General features: G+C 34.6%; 2 protein-coding genes across 3 annotated transcripts; one reads left to right on the forward strand and one right to left on the reverse strand.

Moving 5' to 3' along the window:
* Positions 1 to 2,813: 2,813 nt before the first annotated feature.
* On the reverse strand, positions 2,814 to 7,474 carry LOC149266563 (uncharacterized). 2 transcript variants are annotated; one of them, XM_089396976.1, is made up of 7 exons: positions 7,087 to 7,474; positions 4,482 to 4,816; positions 4,081 to 4,314; positions 3,884 to 3,970; positions 3,570 to 3,686; positions 3,344 to 3,406; positions 2,814 to 3,100 (listed from the first exon to the last, which is right to left on the reverse strand). In XM_089396976.1, exons 1-7 carry the CDS (start codon positions 7,271 to 7,273, stop codon positions 2,915 to 2,917), a joined length of 1,209 nt encoding a protein of 402 aa, XP_089253102.1. In that variant the 5' UTR covers positions 7,274 to 7,474; the 3' UTR covers positions 2,814 to 2,914. The 2 variants fall into 2 exon arrangements, with proteins under 2 accessions (XP_089253102.1, XP_089253095.1); XM_089396969.1 differs by having other exon boundaries at positions 3,344 to 3,469.
* A 951-nt stretch (positions 7,475 to 8,425) lies between these two features.
* On the forward strand, positions 8,426 to 10,246 carry LOC149266564 (heat shock cognate 70 kDa protein-like). Its single transcript, XM_089408641.1, has one exon. The coding sequence runs from the start codon at positions 8,429 to 8,431 to the stop codon at positions 10,244 to 10,246; it is 1,818 nt and encodes a 605-aa protein (XP_089264767.1). The 5' UTR covers positions 8,426 to 8,428.
* The last annotated feature ends 6,339 nt before the right edge of the window (positions 10,247 to 16,585 follow it).

Below are 16,585 nucleotides of genomic sequence, written 5' to 3' on the forward strand. Positions count from 1 at the left end.
CTTGCCATTGAAAATAGGGATTATGTTGCTAGAAAATTTGCACATAGAAGGTGATAACATGATACATATAAAGTATACTATGAGATATTTAAACTAATATTAATATAATATGGAGAATATTAATATATATCTTTCATATTTGTAAGATAACAGAAAATGATTATTCTATGAAATTGTTTTACAAAGCACATTTGTATTCATACTTATACATGACAAAGTTTAGTAATTTATATTTTCCAGAAAAAAAAATCTTGTAATTCTATTACAAAGTAGTAACTTTGGTAGGACTCGTTCAAATCACATTTACATTATGTGCATATACAACTAAATGGATGCCACATTTCTATAGATCTAAATTACAAATTGTGTAGTACAATGCATAATTACATAGTGTTGGTCAATTTGGCATGGCGCTTAACATGATGCTAGAGTTTGTCGAGACTAATAATGTGAAAATTGTGAGAGATTTTTCTTGGGTTTATTTTGGCATAAGCATTCAACCATTGACCATTGAAAATTGTAAGGGATATTTATTGGGTTTCCTTAGCCTTAGCATTCAACCATTGACCATCTCATAACTTCGTTTATGTTTTGAAAAAGATATGAAGAAACAATACTTAATAATGTTTCTTTGGTTTTTCTAAAAATGATCATACTATCTTTAATAACTTTGAAAAATAATGGAGAAAATAGGAATTCAAGTAGAGTGGAGAAGGACTAATTTCTAATTATATGAAAATTTCAGTGTAAAATTGAGGATTTAAATAAATGATAACATTACAAGAACTAGTCAAAATCAAGGGTAAAATACAAATGAAATAAAAATGTATCCTCTATTTGACTTATATATAAATTAGTTAGAAAATAGGATCATAAAAAATAAAGGAAGTATACATATAAGAAGTCATACTTTGCTATTATTAATTTAAATAGATGATGTTGTGTTATTAACAAATCGTAAAGATACTTGTGATAACAATATAATCATTTCATATAATAGTGACATTTTTCCTTAGTAACAACAACAATTTTATATAGTTGTTCTTTGATCTATAGAGTTAGTGAAAGAATCATGAAAGGACATTATCTATTCTATAAATAGTAAATGAAAAAAATAATAATAACAACGATTTTATATAGTTGTTGTATGGGTTATAAAATTAGTTGAAGAATCATAGAAAAATGTTGAAAAGATTGAGAAAATGTGATTAGTAAAACAATTATGTATTAAAATACAAATTGGTTAGAGAAACATTAATGTATTACATATAATATCAAATTTAATCATAAAAATATAAATAAATAAAAATAAAAATAATTTACCCAAATAAAAGTTAAACAAAGGTTAGGTGTCTCAAATAGAATGCTAAGTAATCTATAAATAAATCTCGACTAATAATACATCTAAAGGAAAATTTATATACATAAAAATATATATTTTACAAAAATGAAATAAAATTGAGAACTGAGTACATGTAACGAAACATGATATTATTCATGAAAAAATAAATGAAAATACTTCATGCAAACATAAGCATTTTTTGTTCTCAATCCCACATAAATTTATTCTATATATTGATATTATTCATGAAAAAATAAAATGAAAATACTTCAGCAAACATAAGCATTTTTTTTCTCAATCCCACATAAATTTATTCTATATATGTGTGATCTATCCATATAGCATATAATTTTTGTTTCACTCCAAAATCTTATTTGTGAATATAGACTGATTGGATATTGATAATGCATTTTGCATGTAAAGTAAAGATGGATTAAAATGTCTATGAACCATTGTAAAGTAATCTGAGTTAAAGGCTCTTCTTCATCCTTATGCTTCTTGCACTCCTTTTTACAGATCATTGCACTTCTTTGTCATTCTCTAACTTCAATGTTTAAAAACAAAGTTAAGGCAAGGCAAGTGAAACAAGAAAAGAGAATCGAAAAGAACCAAATAAATATTTATTACTATAAAATGTTCATATTAAAAAATAGGTATACATTTCTTTTAGTAAAAACTTTCAAAAACTAAAATTGTTAATTCATTTCTAAAAATTCTATTTTTTTAATTTTATTTTAAAAATAAAATTAAACAAAATCATATATTATTTCATATAAAAAATAAATTAATATATAGTAATCAAGAAAATTCTCTATTTTGTATATAAAATAGTAAGACATTTTTAAATACCCAAATGATATATATATACTATAATTTTATAATTTTAAAAAAATAAATATTAAAACATGTAATCTTTTAGTATTTTTGAGTATTCAATTATTTATCAAAACTAACCCATTTATATATTATTTCATATATTATTCCACATAAAAAAGATAATCATTAGGGAATTAAAAAACTTGTGAATGTATAAGTTTTTTCTCCATGCAAGTTTGATTGAAAAAATAATATCGTTTCTAGTAAGCATAAAATGTAATGAAAAATAAAAACTAAAGTTAACTCTGTTTAAATTGAAGCTGTATAAAATATAAAACAAGACACGGTGTTGATGCAGGCAAGAACGAAAGTTTAGACGTTTAAAATTTTGGAACTTAACTAATATTGTTTGTTTTTCATATCCACTAGCGACTTCTAACGTAGTTAAAAGAATTTTGGTGGCAAAAATGTATATATCTTTTTTGAATCCAGGACTTGCCATTTTCAAGCACAACGTCACCAAAAATAATTTAATTTAAAAAAAAAATTATTTGGAATTGGATTTATTTATAAAATTACAAAATATCTTAGATGTTGGCATTTTAAAGACATACTTAGCATGTGGAAACAATTTTTGGAAAAAAAAAATGATGTATTAAAAAGTCTAAAAAAAACAGAGATTACATATATTGAAACTGTCCTTGTAGCCCCTTTATAGATAAAACAATGGCTAAAGTTATATTATTGTAGCCTAAGTCATTTAAACTTGCTGGAATCTTTAGCCTTCAAAGTAGCAAACCTAGTGGGTTTAGTGAGAGCAATGCTAGTTGAACATATATGCTCTATGTATTGTTTGCGTGACTTGAACCCACGAGCTTTCAAGTCCTTTGGCGTGATTTTGGTCCTTTTAACCATAGCATCAACATTTATCTTTTTTGTTTTCTATGGAAATTAAAACATTATCAATAAATATCAAAATCCACATAGATATAATGAAAATATGTTGACCATGTAACGAATATGAAAATACATTTCATTGACTAGCTATCAATAAATATCAAAATCTATATAGATATAATGAGAATATGGTGAACATCTAAGGAATATGAAAAGAAATTACATTAACTAGTCATAAAAAAATACGTCAATGTTATTATGAGCTAAGATATGTAGTATATAACTTACCTCTCCTAATTTATCTTGAAGTCTAGGTGAATGCCGCAATGGTTGAGGAGAATGTGATTTTTGCTGAGTATCATGTCCACCATCATACATGTGCAAAGGTGTTTTAGGAGATGTATATTCATTACTCTGAACATTAGATTATACATAGATATAAGTATGTGAATCAAAAAAAATTAAATGTAAAAATATGATAAAATTATAAGAGTATAAATAAATATAGTCTTACCTTGCATTGTGACATTGGACATGAAGATGGTTGTAGCATTTGAACCATTTCATTTCCATTCTTCTTAAGGCTTCTACAAGGGGTTTTCATTGATTGTGATGGTTCCAAAGGGAACACCTGCACCATAAATAAGAAATAACACACACGCACATAATAAAAAAAAATCAAAGATAAGGATATATAATACAGGACATCCATTTCTCATCCCATCATTATGGTAAAACATAACAATTTAATCCCATCATTATAGTAAAACATAACAATTTATATATTAATATTTTCGCTGGAATAGGTTATATGGATTAAAAACTTACTGGCCCAGTAACCCCTTGAAAACCTTGAAATCTAGGTGAGCGTCGCAATGGTTGGTGGCTTGAATTTGGGGAATTTTGTTGATTAGGCTATGCATATCAATAACAATGAGAAATTAGTATACAATTATAATAAATATAAATATTATTTAATGTTAAAATGTCTAAAAAATTAATATCTGCAAAAAAATGGACTCAACTGTGTTGTCATTGTCCTGATTGGTTTCATCAAAGTTTAAGATATGGCTGTGCCCATCTGATCCTTCTTCCCCCACATCATCGGGAACCTCAGTGCTTGCTTTCTCTTTTATAGCAATATCTATGCGCTTCATTGTCTGCATGCGTCTACGAGGTAGACTCTGATCCCAACGTTGAATTTTTTCACAAATCCTTTGCTTCGAAGTGTCATTAAGCTGATCAAATGTAGCAACTGACTGTGAAAACAAGTTTCAATGAATTTAGTCCACAACAATAAATTAATATTAATAGAAAACATATACAGATAAATACAAATACTAATAAATACTTATAGCTGAATGAATTTCTTCATTGACAATATTAATAAAAAATCATATACAAATAAATACTAATAAATACTTACAGCTGAAAGAATTTCTTCATTGACAAATCTTTTATATGCTTGTTGTCGTGCACGACATAGCCTTGCATCTAAGTCATATTGTATTTTGGCATTTTGCCTTTTAACTGCACTTGTTGATTTGACTGCCCATGTAGCATTTGCATCTTTTGCTCGACCTCTTTGACGTGGAGGAATTGGTGGGAGATTGTGGGTGGTAGCGCGATGATGATTAAGCCCAGATAACTTAGATCGACTCAAATTCCCCGCACAGCCACCAACAAGACAAGTGAACACTTGCTTGGTGCCTTTGATAGTTACCTCCCATTCATGTCTAATTTCCTCCATTTTCTTACTTCCTTATAAATGAATATGTAAACAACAATGTTGTTAAAAACATCATAAAAACAGATTAAAATAAAAATCAATATTCATATCTATTTTTTTGTGGTCACTGTTGCACATCCGGCAAGGACAAAGTCTGTAAGTGCTTTCATCCACTGATTTTAGTTTAACGATTATGTTTTTTTCTTTGGAATTTCTTGAAAGAAAAAAATTGCAGAGATTTTAGTAAATGTAAATAAAAATTATGTGTTTTTGACGGTGTTAAATTTATTTCTTAGAGTAGCTTCAAACTGCATTATCATTGGCATTATTAAAGGGCCCATTGGGCTGTTCATCACTTCTTGTGGGAGCCTAAGGATGAAATCTGGGGTGTTGCAGCCAACCAAAAACTGTGCAACCTCATTGCTGAAGTTGTTACAGTTATGGTGCAACAAACTATATGTTTCAGCTGTATAGCGAGGGCTTATTTCTTCCAGGAATTCTTCAAACATTTCCATCGGGACGTGAGTGAAATCCAAATAAATTTGCAATGTACAACTTGTCACACAAAATTCTGATATAAAACAGCAATGATAGTAACTATTTAATGATTTTGATCGAAAAGTCATGCAAAAGATTCTGAAAGTACAGACATGTCTCAATAATCTAAATCCAAATCGCATGCAACAGCCTAGCGAAAGCACAGGGTGGAGAATTATGTATCTGCTAAGAACTAAAGAAAGCCCTTAATGGTTAGAATCCAACAGACATGTAATTAAACCTCCCTGTTTGACTCAGTCCCAAACTCTAGTAAATATAAGAAGATATTCAAAAATCTCTAAACTTGTTGCTACAATTATAGAAATAAGAGTTCACACGATATACATCAAAAAGCAAAAGAAACACTCTCAGAAGACTAATGAGGGAACTATCTCGTGGTGGATAGTTCACGTGAATAGTTGTTATCAAAAGAGAAGACATTTTAAGTTAAAAAAATATGGCCGAATACGAACATCCATTACGACAATAGATATAACTATCAGGAAATAAATAGTTCATGTGCATTAAGTATGTACCTAGAAGTAAGCAATACATATAGTATATGTAGAAAATAACTTACAGTTGCAAAAATTGTAAAAGAAAATAATTTTATAGCTGTAAAAACATTGTTGTGACCTTATAATTAAGGAATAATTGTAACAGTAATTGTATTACACAGTAATTCAACAGAGTATGCAAGGCAATTGAATGACCGTATTTTTATAATTAAGTTAATATTTAAGGGAAACTATTTTCTATTTAGGGCTAGCTATTACTATAGAAACAGAATGCAAAGATGAATCCTCCATAGTTCAACATTTGAAAACAAATAAGTTTTGGATGGAGGATTATAGACGTAGAAATAAAAATTGAGGGGTTCCATAAGTATAGATACAAGGTAGAACTTGGAAATTGCGAGATATTCTAAAAAGACAGAAGATATGCACTACTAGGGTTGGTAATCATATACCAAGTCCTCGTGTATACTGCAAAAGAAGAGAGTAAATATACATATGTCAGATCATTTGGAAAGAAAATTCATGGTAAGGAAGAGTGGTAACCCTCTTGTTTCCTACTATAATTAACCATTTAGCTAATATTTAGCTTCTAATCAACCAGTTATTTTTATGGCTTCACAGAACAGAGAATCTGCAAAGATAACGTTACAGAAGAAAATGCGACTGTTGCGCAGTCAGCAATCAAAAGGTTATGAAGAAACAAAGATTAACAAAACGAGAAGAGATATAGAGATGCTGCAATGTTATATACTGCAAGAACGTGAGGATGTAATTACAATTTCAGCATCAATTTTGAACCTGAAAGAGAACCAATTGTACCCACAGCTTGTTGAGCTTTCAGAAGGGTAAAAACGAACATGTGACGCCTATGAGTTTTACTGCTTGTTCAGTTTACTGTTCTTGATATTGCTTTGTATTACTATTCTCGTTCAGTTGATTGCTTTGGATATGCTGCGTTATCTTTTCCTTGTATTTGGTGGTATTTAAATATTTTAGAATTCTGCCTGCTAAATTGTTGATATATAGTGAACATGTATTTTCAATTCTTGCTAAGAGTATATGGCTCTGCTTGTGTTAGAGATTAGGAAAAGCCTTTATGCTCACATACGAGTGCTGGGATTCAATATCAGTACAAATTAAAGCGACCGAAACCAGGAAAACTGTAGTAGAAACTTTAAAGCGACCGGATCCAAACCAGGATAAGTGAGGCGAATCAAAAGGCCTGATCAAGGAACAACAGCACTAACCTTGCAGACCGCTGCTCTCGATTACTAGTGGCCAGGTGCTCCAGGTCTGCGCTGTTCCGAATTGCCGAAGGTGCTCCAGGTCTGCGCTGTTCCGAATTGGGCAATTGAACTGCAGATAATCTCCCGGGAGTTTGAAGGCCGGAGGAGGTTGGTGAGCTCTCCCCTCCGGCATTAATCCTGATGCCATCGTATTGATGTGAGGGATGTCCTGGGAACTGCACCGGCGGCGGATCCATACTTCGGCAGATTTACTTCATCAATACAGGGCTTTTTGCGGGCAGGTCGGAGGGTATGAGGGATGCCGTCGATTGATGCCGTCGATTGCTGTCGCCGGGCTCTGACACAGGTACCCCATAGCATTAACTTTGCTATGGGGTTGGAAATAGGATTCGCCTTGGGTTGCCCACATTCAACCATGCATAAATCATTGAATCCCGCCTTTTTGAGATAATGCATATTTATGGATGGTCCATTCATCTCGCGTATGATTGAACACTTGCACATTGAACGATGTATAAATCTGTAAAACTGCATTTTGGGATGACGGATATTTATTGCTCGCCGTCGGGGATTGCAGGGAATGATGATGGATATTTCTAGGGGAATGCAAGGGGATTACGAATACTTATTGCTCACCGTCGGGATTGTAGGTCTTATGATGGATATTTCTCGGGGAATGTAGGGGCTTATAAGTCCAAGCAGGGTTACTGCGGAGTGTTTATTGCTGGGCATCGTGTGAACGTTGGTAATTGTTCGTTTTGGAGGGTTTCTTCGAGGTCAGGCCATGGTTCGTTTGGTGTCCTTTTCGTATATATATATATATTTTTTTTTTCAATTTTATTGGGGTAAGTTTTAAATTAATGAGAAGGGAAATAGGCGCCATGGTTCGTTTGGAGTCCTTTTGGTATATATATATATATTTTTAAATTTTATTGGGGGTAAGCTTTAAATCAATGAGAAGGGAAATAGGCGAGGTCTCTGCCTGATAATAGGTTCAGCTTTCAACTTCTACGAGTTACGCCACAGCATTCCCAGATTCAGTTAGAGTTGGCACCAAAGGGAACAGGTGAGCTCATCGGAGTCGAACCGGGATCTCCTCCTGGCATGCATTCAGCGTCCCCATCGGCGGATTGCTATATCTTCTCTGATATTTCCCCGTATTATTGTGAAATAAAGTGAAGTTACTGTAGGGTTCTTCATCTGCATCTTAAATCTGGTATTCATGGTTTTGTTTTGCCAATGTGTCGGGACTTAGTTTGAAGGACCGCTATATTTTCTTGGGATAATACAGTGACAGCTTTGGTCTTTGGTATAATACAAACCTCTGAATCCCATAGGTGCAATGAGTAAAGGCAAGGCAATTGGCATAGATCTTGGAACAACTTACAGCTGCGTAGCAGTTTGGCAGCATGATAGAGTGGAGGTTATTGTTAATGATCAGGGCAACCGAACCACTCCTTCCATTGTTGCCTTCACTCCCTCCGAGAGATTTGTTGGAGATGCCGCCAAATATCAGATTGCAAATAATCCCCACAACACCGTCTTCGATGCCAAGAGGCTTATTGGAAGGCGGTTCACTGATTCCTCTGTGCAGAGTGACGTTCAACTATGGCCCTTCACTGTTGTCGCCGGAGACAATGGAAAGCCTGTTATCCAAGTTGAATACAAGGGCGAGAGGAAGATGTTCGCAGCCGAAGAGATCTCTTCGATGGTATTAGTAAAAATGAAGACCACAGCCGAAGCATACCTAAACTCTGATGTCAAGAATGCCGTGATCACAGTGCCGGCCTATTTTAGCGATTCTCAGAGGAAGGCTACTAGAGACGCGGCCACCATTGCCGGTCTTAACGCCATGAAAATTATTAATGAACCCACCGCTGCAGCTATAGCTTATGGGTTTCATAGTGAGGTTTATTCCTCCAATGCAAAAAATACTGTCTTGGTTTTCGACCTTGGCGGAGGTACCTTTGATGTTTCCATTGTTACTGTGGAGGGAGGTAAATTTGAGGTGAAGGCTGTTGGAGGGGACACACATTTGGGTGGCGAAGATTTCGACAATCGGATGCTCAAATACTGTGTTGATAATTTCAAGAGAAAATACAAGAAGGAGATGAGCACAAGCGCCAAAGCCCTTCGGAGACTCCGCTCAGAATGCGAAAGGGCGAAAAGGAATTTGTCTTCAGTGGTAGAGACTATGATTGATATCGACTGTCTCTACGAAGGCCTAGATTTTCACATGAAGATTACGAGAGCCAAGTTTGAAGAGCTCAATACCGATTTCTTCGATAAGTGCATGCGTATCCTCAACCAATGTCTGCAGGACGCGAGGATGAACAAAGAGCAAATTAACGAAGTGGTTTTAGTAGGAGGTTCTTCTCGCATTCCAAAGGTACAGGAACTCCTCCAAGATTTCTTCCATGGAAATAATCTTTGCAAAAATATAAATCCTGATGAAGCTGTTGCATATGGCGCTGCAGTTCAGGCAGCTGTCTTGAATAATGAAGATATCCACTTAGTCCTTCTGGACGTCACTCCTTTGAGCCTTGGAATCGAAGTTACAGGGGGTGTCATGTCTGTAGTCGTTCCGAGAAATACTCACATTCCAACTCAGACAGAGGTTTCTTACACTACAGCGGTTGACAATCAGGTAGAAGTGCCTTTTGCAGTGTATGAAGGCGAGAGAGGAATGGTTGCGGACAATAATTTGCTGGGTAAATTTCCATTGAAGGGAATTCCGGCAGCTCGTTGTGGAGTGCCAAGCCTTCAAGTTGTCTTTGTTGTGGACGCAAACGGAATTCTGCAGGTGTCAGCCCGCGACAAGGGAAGTGGAGTAAGCAATTTCATTACCATTTCGAACGATTGTGGTCGGCTAAGCAGAGAGGAGATCGAAAGAATGATGGGTGATGCCGAGAGATTCAGAAGGGAGGACGAAGAGGTAAAGAAGAAGCATATTGCCAAAGCAAAATTGGAGAATTATGTTTATAACATGAGAAGCAGAGTGAAAGAGGCCCAGATCCAGGGAAAGATGAACGCCGGAACGGCAGGAGATATTGTCCAAATGCTGAATGGTGTAGAGGAATGGTTAGATGAGAATGAGTGTGCACATCTTTACGAGTTTGAAGATAAATTGACAGGTTTGACAAGCACATGCAGCCTTTGACACGCTAAGCATAACATAAATTTACTGAAGCTTTTGCAAATTTCATAGCATGTTGATTTAGGAGGTATAAGTTATGATATATAGTTCCTCTTTCATAATGCATTAAACATTATATTCCATACTGACATAATGTTGTCTTTTTTGTCTGTCTGCGAACAATACAAGCAAATTTAGCCCTTTTCTGATGGGAGGCTGTGTTATTTATCCAAATTAGGATAAATTAAGATGGTTGTGAGTGCCAAATCATAAAACTCTGAGGAATGCTTGTATGCGCTTACATTAACTTGGCAAACATTATCTTTCTGAATTTTTAAGTGACAGGGAGTCTGGTTTACCAACTTGAATTTTAAAGTGGCAGGGATTTTTGTTTTTTATTTTTAAAGAGAAATGTCAGACTACTTGTTTAGTTTCTGCATCAACTTTGCATGCTGTTTGTTTCTCTGAGTAAAATTTTATATTTTTTGTTTTCTTCCCAAAAAAAAATGGGAATGTATAAATTGACCTTTTGTACTTACATGACAAATATGTATATACTTGTATATCAGTATATGGAACCACAAGAAACTCATCAAAAATGAAAAAGTCGTATACGGCCTGTTACATATATAATGACCCCCAACCAACTGAAACAAAACTCTGTAATCGATTACGAAAGTATCAAATGAGGCAAAAAAACTTTAATGGCGAAATGACACAAGTATAAATGCATGGTAACAGTAAGAGGTCTCACAAAGTGTGATATAGTGAGCCAAAAGAAAGACTGTCAAAACAGATCAGCGTTATCTATGACATAGTGAGCCAAAAGAAAGACTATCAAAACCAATCAGCTCCATCTATGAAAGGTCTATGATAAAATTCGTGGTTCATTTGAGCCAATGCAATTTTCTACAAATTCGTGATTCATTTTATAATTTTGTGTTCGTGGTTCATTTGAGAAAAATTTCATTTTATAATTTGTTAACTTGTGAGTTGTAGTTTTACCAACTCTTTTTTTAAGAAAGAGGGGCCTTCCTCTTTAGCAGGGATCATTGTGTCTATAGAATATAGAATCTGGTGTTCGTGGTTCATTTAGTCAATATTCATTTTATAATTTATTGTGATAATTTGTTGTGCTAGCTTTGTGAGTTGTAGAGTTGTAGTTTTGCAGAATAGGGGCTTCCTCTTTAGCAGGGATCACTGTGTCTATAGAGGTAGCATGATTACTTTAATTAATTTGCTTGTAAATTGTGATGTTTTAAATCTTGTGATTACAGTTTACTATGGTTACAGATTTCTTGCTTCTTGCTTCATAAATTGTTGTTACCAGTTGAGTTGGCTTGTATAATAATGGAATACAAGTCGCTCATATTCCATCATAATTATCATTGGGTCAATCCCTATTAATTGTGTGTTTCTACGGTTATTTAATTGTTGCTATAAATTTATATTTCATTGCTATTACAAAATATTAATTAGCTTCTAATATAAACTGATACAATTTATTATGTACTGCTATTACAAAATATTAATTAGTTTCTAATATGAACTGATACAATTTATTATGCAGTTGATTAATTGATTTTATTTTATAACTCATTGCTATTACAAAATATTAATTAGCTTCTAATATAAACTGATACAATTTATTATGCAGTTGATTAGTTGATTTTTTTCTTGAAGAAAAAGCAGTATATTATATATTATGTCCCAAAAACAGTGCTGTATTTACAAATATATGGCGGGCATTGTCCCGGATATGATATCCTATTCAATAGATACTTGTCATCTATATGTCTTTCGTTGATACATATACAAAATTTTGGACAGCATATAGAAACTTTTTAACATAGAAATATTTCAAAGGATTTTCAGAAAAAGTATATACCTGCAAGCTGGGATATTATCTAGAAAAAGGGAGCTTGTAGCATACCAGAATTTATCGACCTTATATGCCTGGCATAGTGAAAGGCTGGATGACATATTTGATTGTTAACTCAAGGCATTATAATCTGGTGGTTGAATGATTTTCGGCAAGTGAGAAATCGATTTCAAGGAGTGCTACTTCTTTTTCTGCAAAAGTGATCCTCGAGTAGATAAATGTTTTTTCATTTTTGTAAGTGTGATTTCCATTTCTATAGTTTGCACATAGAGTCATTTTTAGTGCAAATGTAAATTTGACCGTGAGATATTTATTTGAATTGATTTTCATTATTTCAAAGTATATATAATTACAGTAACATTTTGTTATAATTGAGGGCCAATTTTTTGTAGAAGGAAAACACACTGATAATTAGGAACTAGTCAATGTCAATTGGTAATGGTTGCTTGTATATATTGTGCATGATAACCATGAAATAACCATATCTACCTTAGTTGATTTTTTATGTGTAAGGGAATGATTTTTTATTAAAACAATTAATTTTCCCAATAGGGGTGCTTATTTCAAAATAAGTCTTTCACAAATTTAATTTAATTATCAATCATTTTTAAGTGGATGGTAGAGATTTAAGCTCCATAAAATATGCTATAATATTCATAGTAATATCTATAGATCAAGGTTTATACATATCTCTAGTTTTTTTTTGTCGACCAAGTTCATTATATTGGTTTTTCAGAAAAAAAGTACATATGAACATAAATTTCTTAGCTCTCCCAGACTCACTCTGACCAGATTTTTTCACTGAGAGAGCTATGTAGTGCCTTGAGAAAAGTGGCTTCTACAAAACACCAGAAAACAATCAGACTGTAATGCCAAAAACACTGTCAGAACCAAAAAGCTACCAACTGCCATCACAATTACATAGGAGGATTTGGACTTTGGACAAGACCCTCGTTCGTTCGCAGAACTTCGTCTTGGTGAACATGAAAATCTGTGTGTGCTAATTTGGCCTCTATCTCGTCCAAACACTCATAAACTTAGTGTTTGCTGCGACAGACAAAGACTAGGTGTTCTAGAATTTATTCTTTAGAAAGTTGTAAATCATTGATATATGAAATTACCTCATTCTAGTCTTCATATCACCGCTCTCTCAAAATGTCTAGGCTCTTTTGGATGCTCCACAACTGCTCTACAATGATCTGCGTTTTTGGAGGTTGTTCGACACGATAAGGCGACTGAGGAGCTCCTCCGCCGCCTCCTCTTCCATCAAGGCACCCCCCTCCTCGCAGTCGTCCCTTTGCACAACACTTCCTTCCAACTGGTCGCAGTGTCGAGTTTTGCGTCTCGGCTTACCCCTTTGCAATTGCATTATTGCCAATGTTAATCGACCTTGATGTGCGTTGGTTCCCACTCACCCACTGCACCCCTGTTCCAGCTCTACCTAGAATCATTGGGATCTCTTGCCTTAATGAGGTTATCATCACCCACTACCAGACAAAATTCGTTGGGTCCCTATCTTGCAACTCCCACTCGATGCTTCTCTCCACTTCTGTGGATCTCTTACATGATTCAATTCACCCCCCCATCTCTTGAGTGTTAGTAGTTGGGTAGCTCGAACTTGCATGCACGAGAGAGTTCTTGTGCACACACTACTTTGTCCCCTCTGCACCTTACTCCCATAATCAACTTGTGCAAAATGCAAATCAAACTCCAATGACCGTATAAAATGCTCCAAGCCTCCTTCTCGATTGTTCCTAGTTTCCTCCACTTGGGGCTCTCTACCCTTGTAACATTAACACACGTCCTTGCCATCGATCCTCCCTTTAGTGGAGTTGTGTGCTGAATCGTACCTCCAATCTATTCCTTGGTGTGATTGTTGAGCACTCACCTCCATCAAGGAATACTTATTTCCACGTTAGTTATGGTTTTTAATAAATTTATTTTGAATTAATTAATTAAAGAAAATGTCATATCAACACGTCATGTTGGGTGTGTAGTATTGATAAGCCATAGTATTGTAACAAAAATGATATACAAATTAAAAATTTCCATAGTAAAGTAGAGGTAAATATATGTGATTAACAATATTGTTTCATGTTTTTTAAAATGTTTATATATTTTACAATTTAAAATAAATTGACATTTAATTAATTTTTATATTTTTTTAAAATTTAGAAAATGTAAAATGTATCATGAGATAAACATTTTAATATTTATTACGAATTAATACCTCATTTACTAGTCATTTAATTTATATAATATGTTAATTTAAAACTTTTAATTACACTGATAGGTGTTTCTTTTGTTAGCTTTGGGTGGGTAAACACTCTTGATCAGGTGTTTAGTATTTAGCTCAAAAATCAAAGTTCTCAGAATGGTTCCAAACCTAAACGACCATGTCCGTCTCGGAAAAACGATATTAACACAACTCGGTTTGTCGAAAACCAAGTTTGTATGAGCAAGTTATTGTGTTCTAATCGCTTTGTTAAACAGGGAAAATTTGGAAACAAAATTCCCAGTCACTGCACAATCAATAGTCCATACTGCTAATATGGCAGGTGACTAAGCATGGTCAACTCTGGTCAACAAAAAATCAGGGATGGACAAGTGGCAATGTTTGGTTGGTTTCTATAGTGGTGTGTTGGTGTGTTTCTATTGGTTCATTTCTAGACCAATGGAAGAATGCCACGTGACAAGCCCAGAGGCCACCACGTGGCACCTCCCAAAGGTTGGGGTGGTTGTCTACACAGTGGAGCAAAATATATGGCGGAATTCGAGGTCGAACCCACGACCTCCTACACACAAACCTTACGCCTTAACTGCTTACTCTATCAGATGGTTCTTAACCATTACGCTCTCTGTTTATATTTGAAGTTTAACGAAAATGGGGTTGGCGGTTAGGGGAGGGCCATCCCTCACCCCATGTGAGGGCCATCTAGTTCTAACTTACCATAACACCAAACTGTTTTCATGTGTCCAGTCCACAGGTGATTACGGTTTTAGTCAGTGAATTTTGCGGTTTTCGCGTTAATCACGTCGTTTAACACAAATCCAGGTTTAACTCTAATTAAGCGCAGTTTAACTCCGAGTTTAAAATGACGACGGATTTTGCAGTGCCCCCAAACTCAGGCTTGCCCCCAAAATTAGTGCGCTAATTAGAGTCATTCTAGATTTAGCGGAGCTTTTTTAGGAAAAGACTCACTGAGCCATGGTTCTTAACCATTACGCTCTCTGTTTATATGTGAAGTTTAACGAAAATGGGGTTGGCGGTTAGGGGAGGGCCATCCCTCACCCCATGTGAGGGCCATCTAGTTCTAACTTACCATAACACCAAACTGTTTTCATGTTTCCAGTCCACAGGAGGTTACGGTTTTAGTTAGTTAACTCTGCGGTTTTCGCGTTAATCACGTCGTTTAACACAAATCCAAGTTTAACTCTAATTAAGCGCAGTTTAACTTTGAGTTTAAAATGACAATGGATTTTGCAGTGCCCCCAAACTCAGGCTTGCCTCCAAAATTAGTGCGCTAATTAGAGTCATTCCAGAGTTAGTGGAGCTTTTCTAGGAAAAGATTGACTGAGCCATGGAGAAGTTAATTTTTGACGAAATTGAGCTCGGAAAGAAGTGTTCTTAGTTGATTTGGACATTCTGAACACATTGGTGTAGCCATAGAGATTTGTAAAACAAAATTTTGCCACATTGAGCTAATACAGAGGCCCAAGCCATGGAAGTTGGACCAAGGAGATGTAGTCCAGGAGGGGTGAACTCTTTTATCAAAACACAGTGTTAAAGTGTCTCTTTGATGGTTTGTTGTACTTTGAATGTTCGTTCTTCAGTAATTTTTTTTTTTTTAATTGTTCGGAAGTTATTTTGTTCATGAATGCCTTTTAAACTTAAGTAAATTTACATGATTTTATGCGCAAACAACTAAGGAAACCTCAACACAAGAAGCAATAAGCAAGCATATGTTTATAAATCTGTAATTATTATTAGCACAACAAAACTAATCATACAAAAACAGATCAAGTTGGTATCAGAGCAAAGGTTGAATTGCTTGATTGCTTGAGTTTGTGCAATTAGGGTTTTAATGTTGCAAAATTGTGATGCTTACAAAGTTAAAGTTGCAAAAAGGAGAAGGGAAGTTATTGATTGCAACCCCTGAGGTAATGCCCAGAGGAATGAGAGCTAAAAGGCCACAATCTCCACCACCCAAATTTCCAATTCCAGGTGCACTTGAAACTTCTCAATTTTTTCCTTCAACTGAGATTGAAGAGGTACAAGCAGTGTCAATTTCTGAGCCTGAATCCATAGCCATTATGTCTAGAGAAAGAGAGCCTGAAGGTCTTTCTTCAGAAGAGGAAGAATTCAAGAAATATTTCTGTACTTTGATTGAGATGGTTAAAGTCTTCTATGAAGAAAGGAACACTAGAATGCTTGGAGAGAGATCTAAACCTCCACATGGAGAAAGAAGCTCAGAGGACCA

Source organism: Pinus tabuliformis, chromosome 6, assembly GCF_031772625.1.
Source record: "Pinus tabuliformis cultivar Carrire ecotype Pingquan chromosome 6, CPIR1, whole genome shotgun sequence".
Lineage (NCBI taxonomy): Eukaryota > Viridiplantae > Streptophyta > Pinopsida > Pinales > Pinaceae > Pinus > Pinus tabuliformis.

Bases quoted from the DNA above. Each gene is read 5' to 3' on its own strand.
- LOC149266563 (XM_089396969.1), bottom strand. From the start codon at position 7,273: ATGGCATCAGGATTAATGCCGGAGGGGAGAGCTCACCAACCTCCTCCG. The intron at 3,470-3,569 runs GTAAGACTATAT...TCTAATGTTCAG, and splicing joins GTCCAATGTCACAATGCAAG to AGTAATGAATATACATCTCC. The intron at 3,101-3,343 runs GTAAGTTATATA...TAATTTCCATAG, and splicing joins TTCAAGATAAATTAGGAGAG to AAAACAAAAAAGATAAATGT.
- LOC149266564 (XM_089408641.1), top strand. From the start codon at position 8,429: ATGAGTAAAGGCAAGGCAATTGGCATAGATCTTGGAACAACTTACAGC.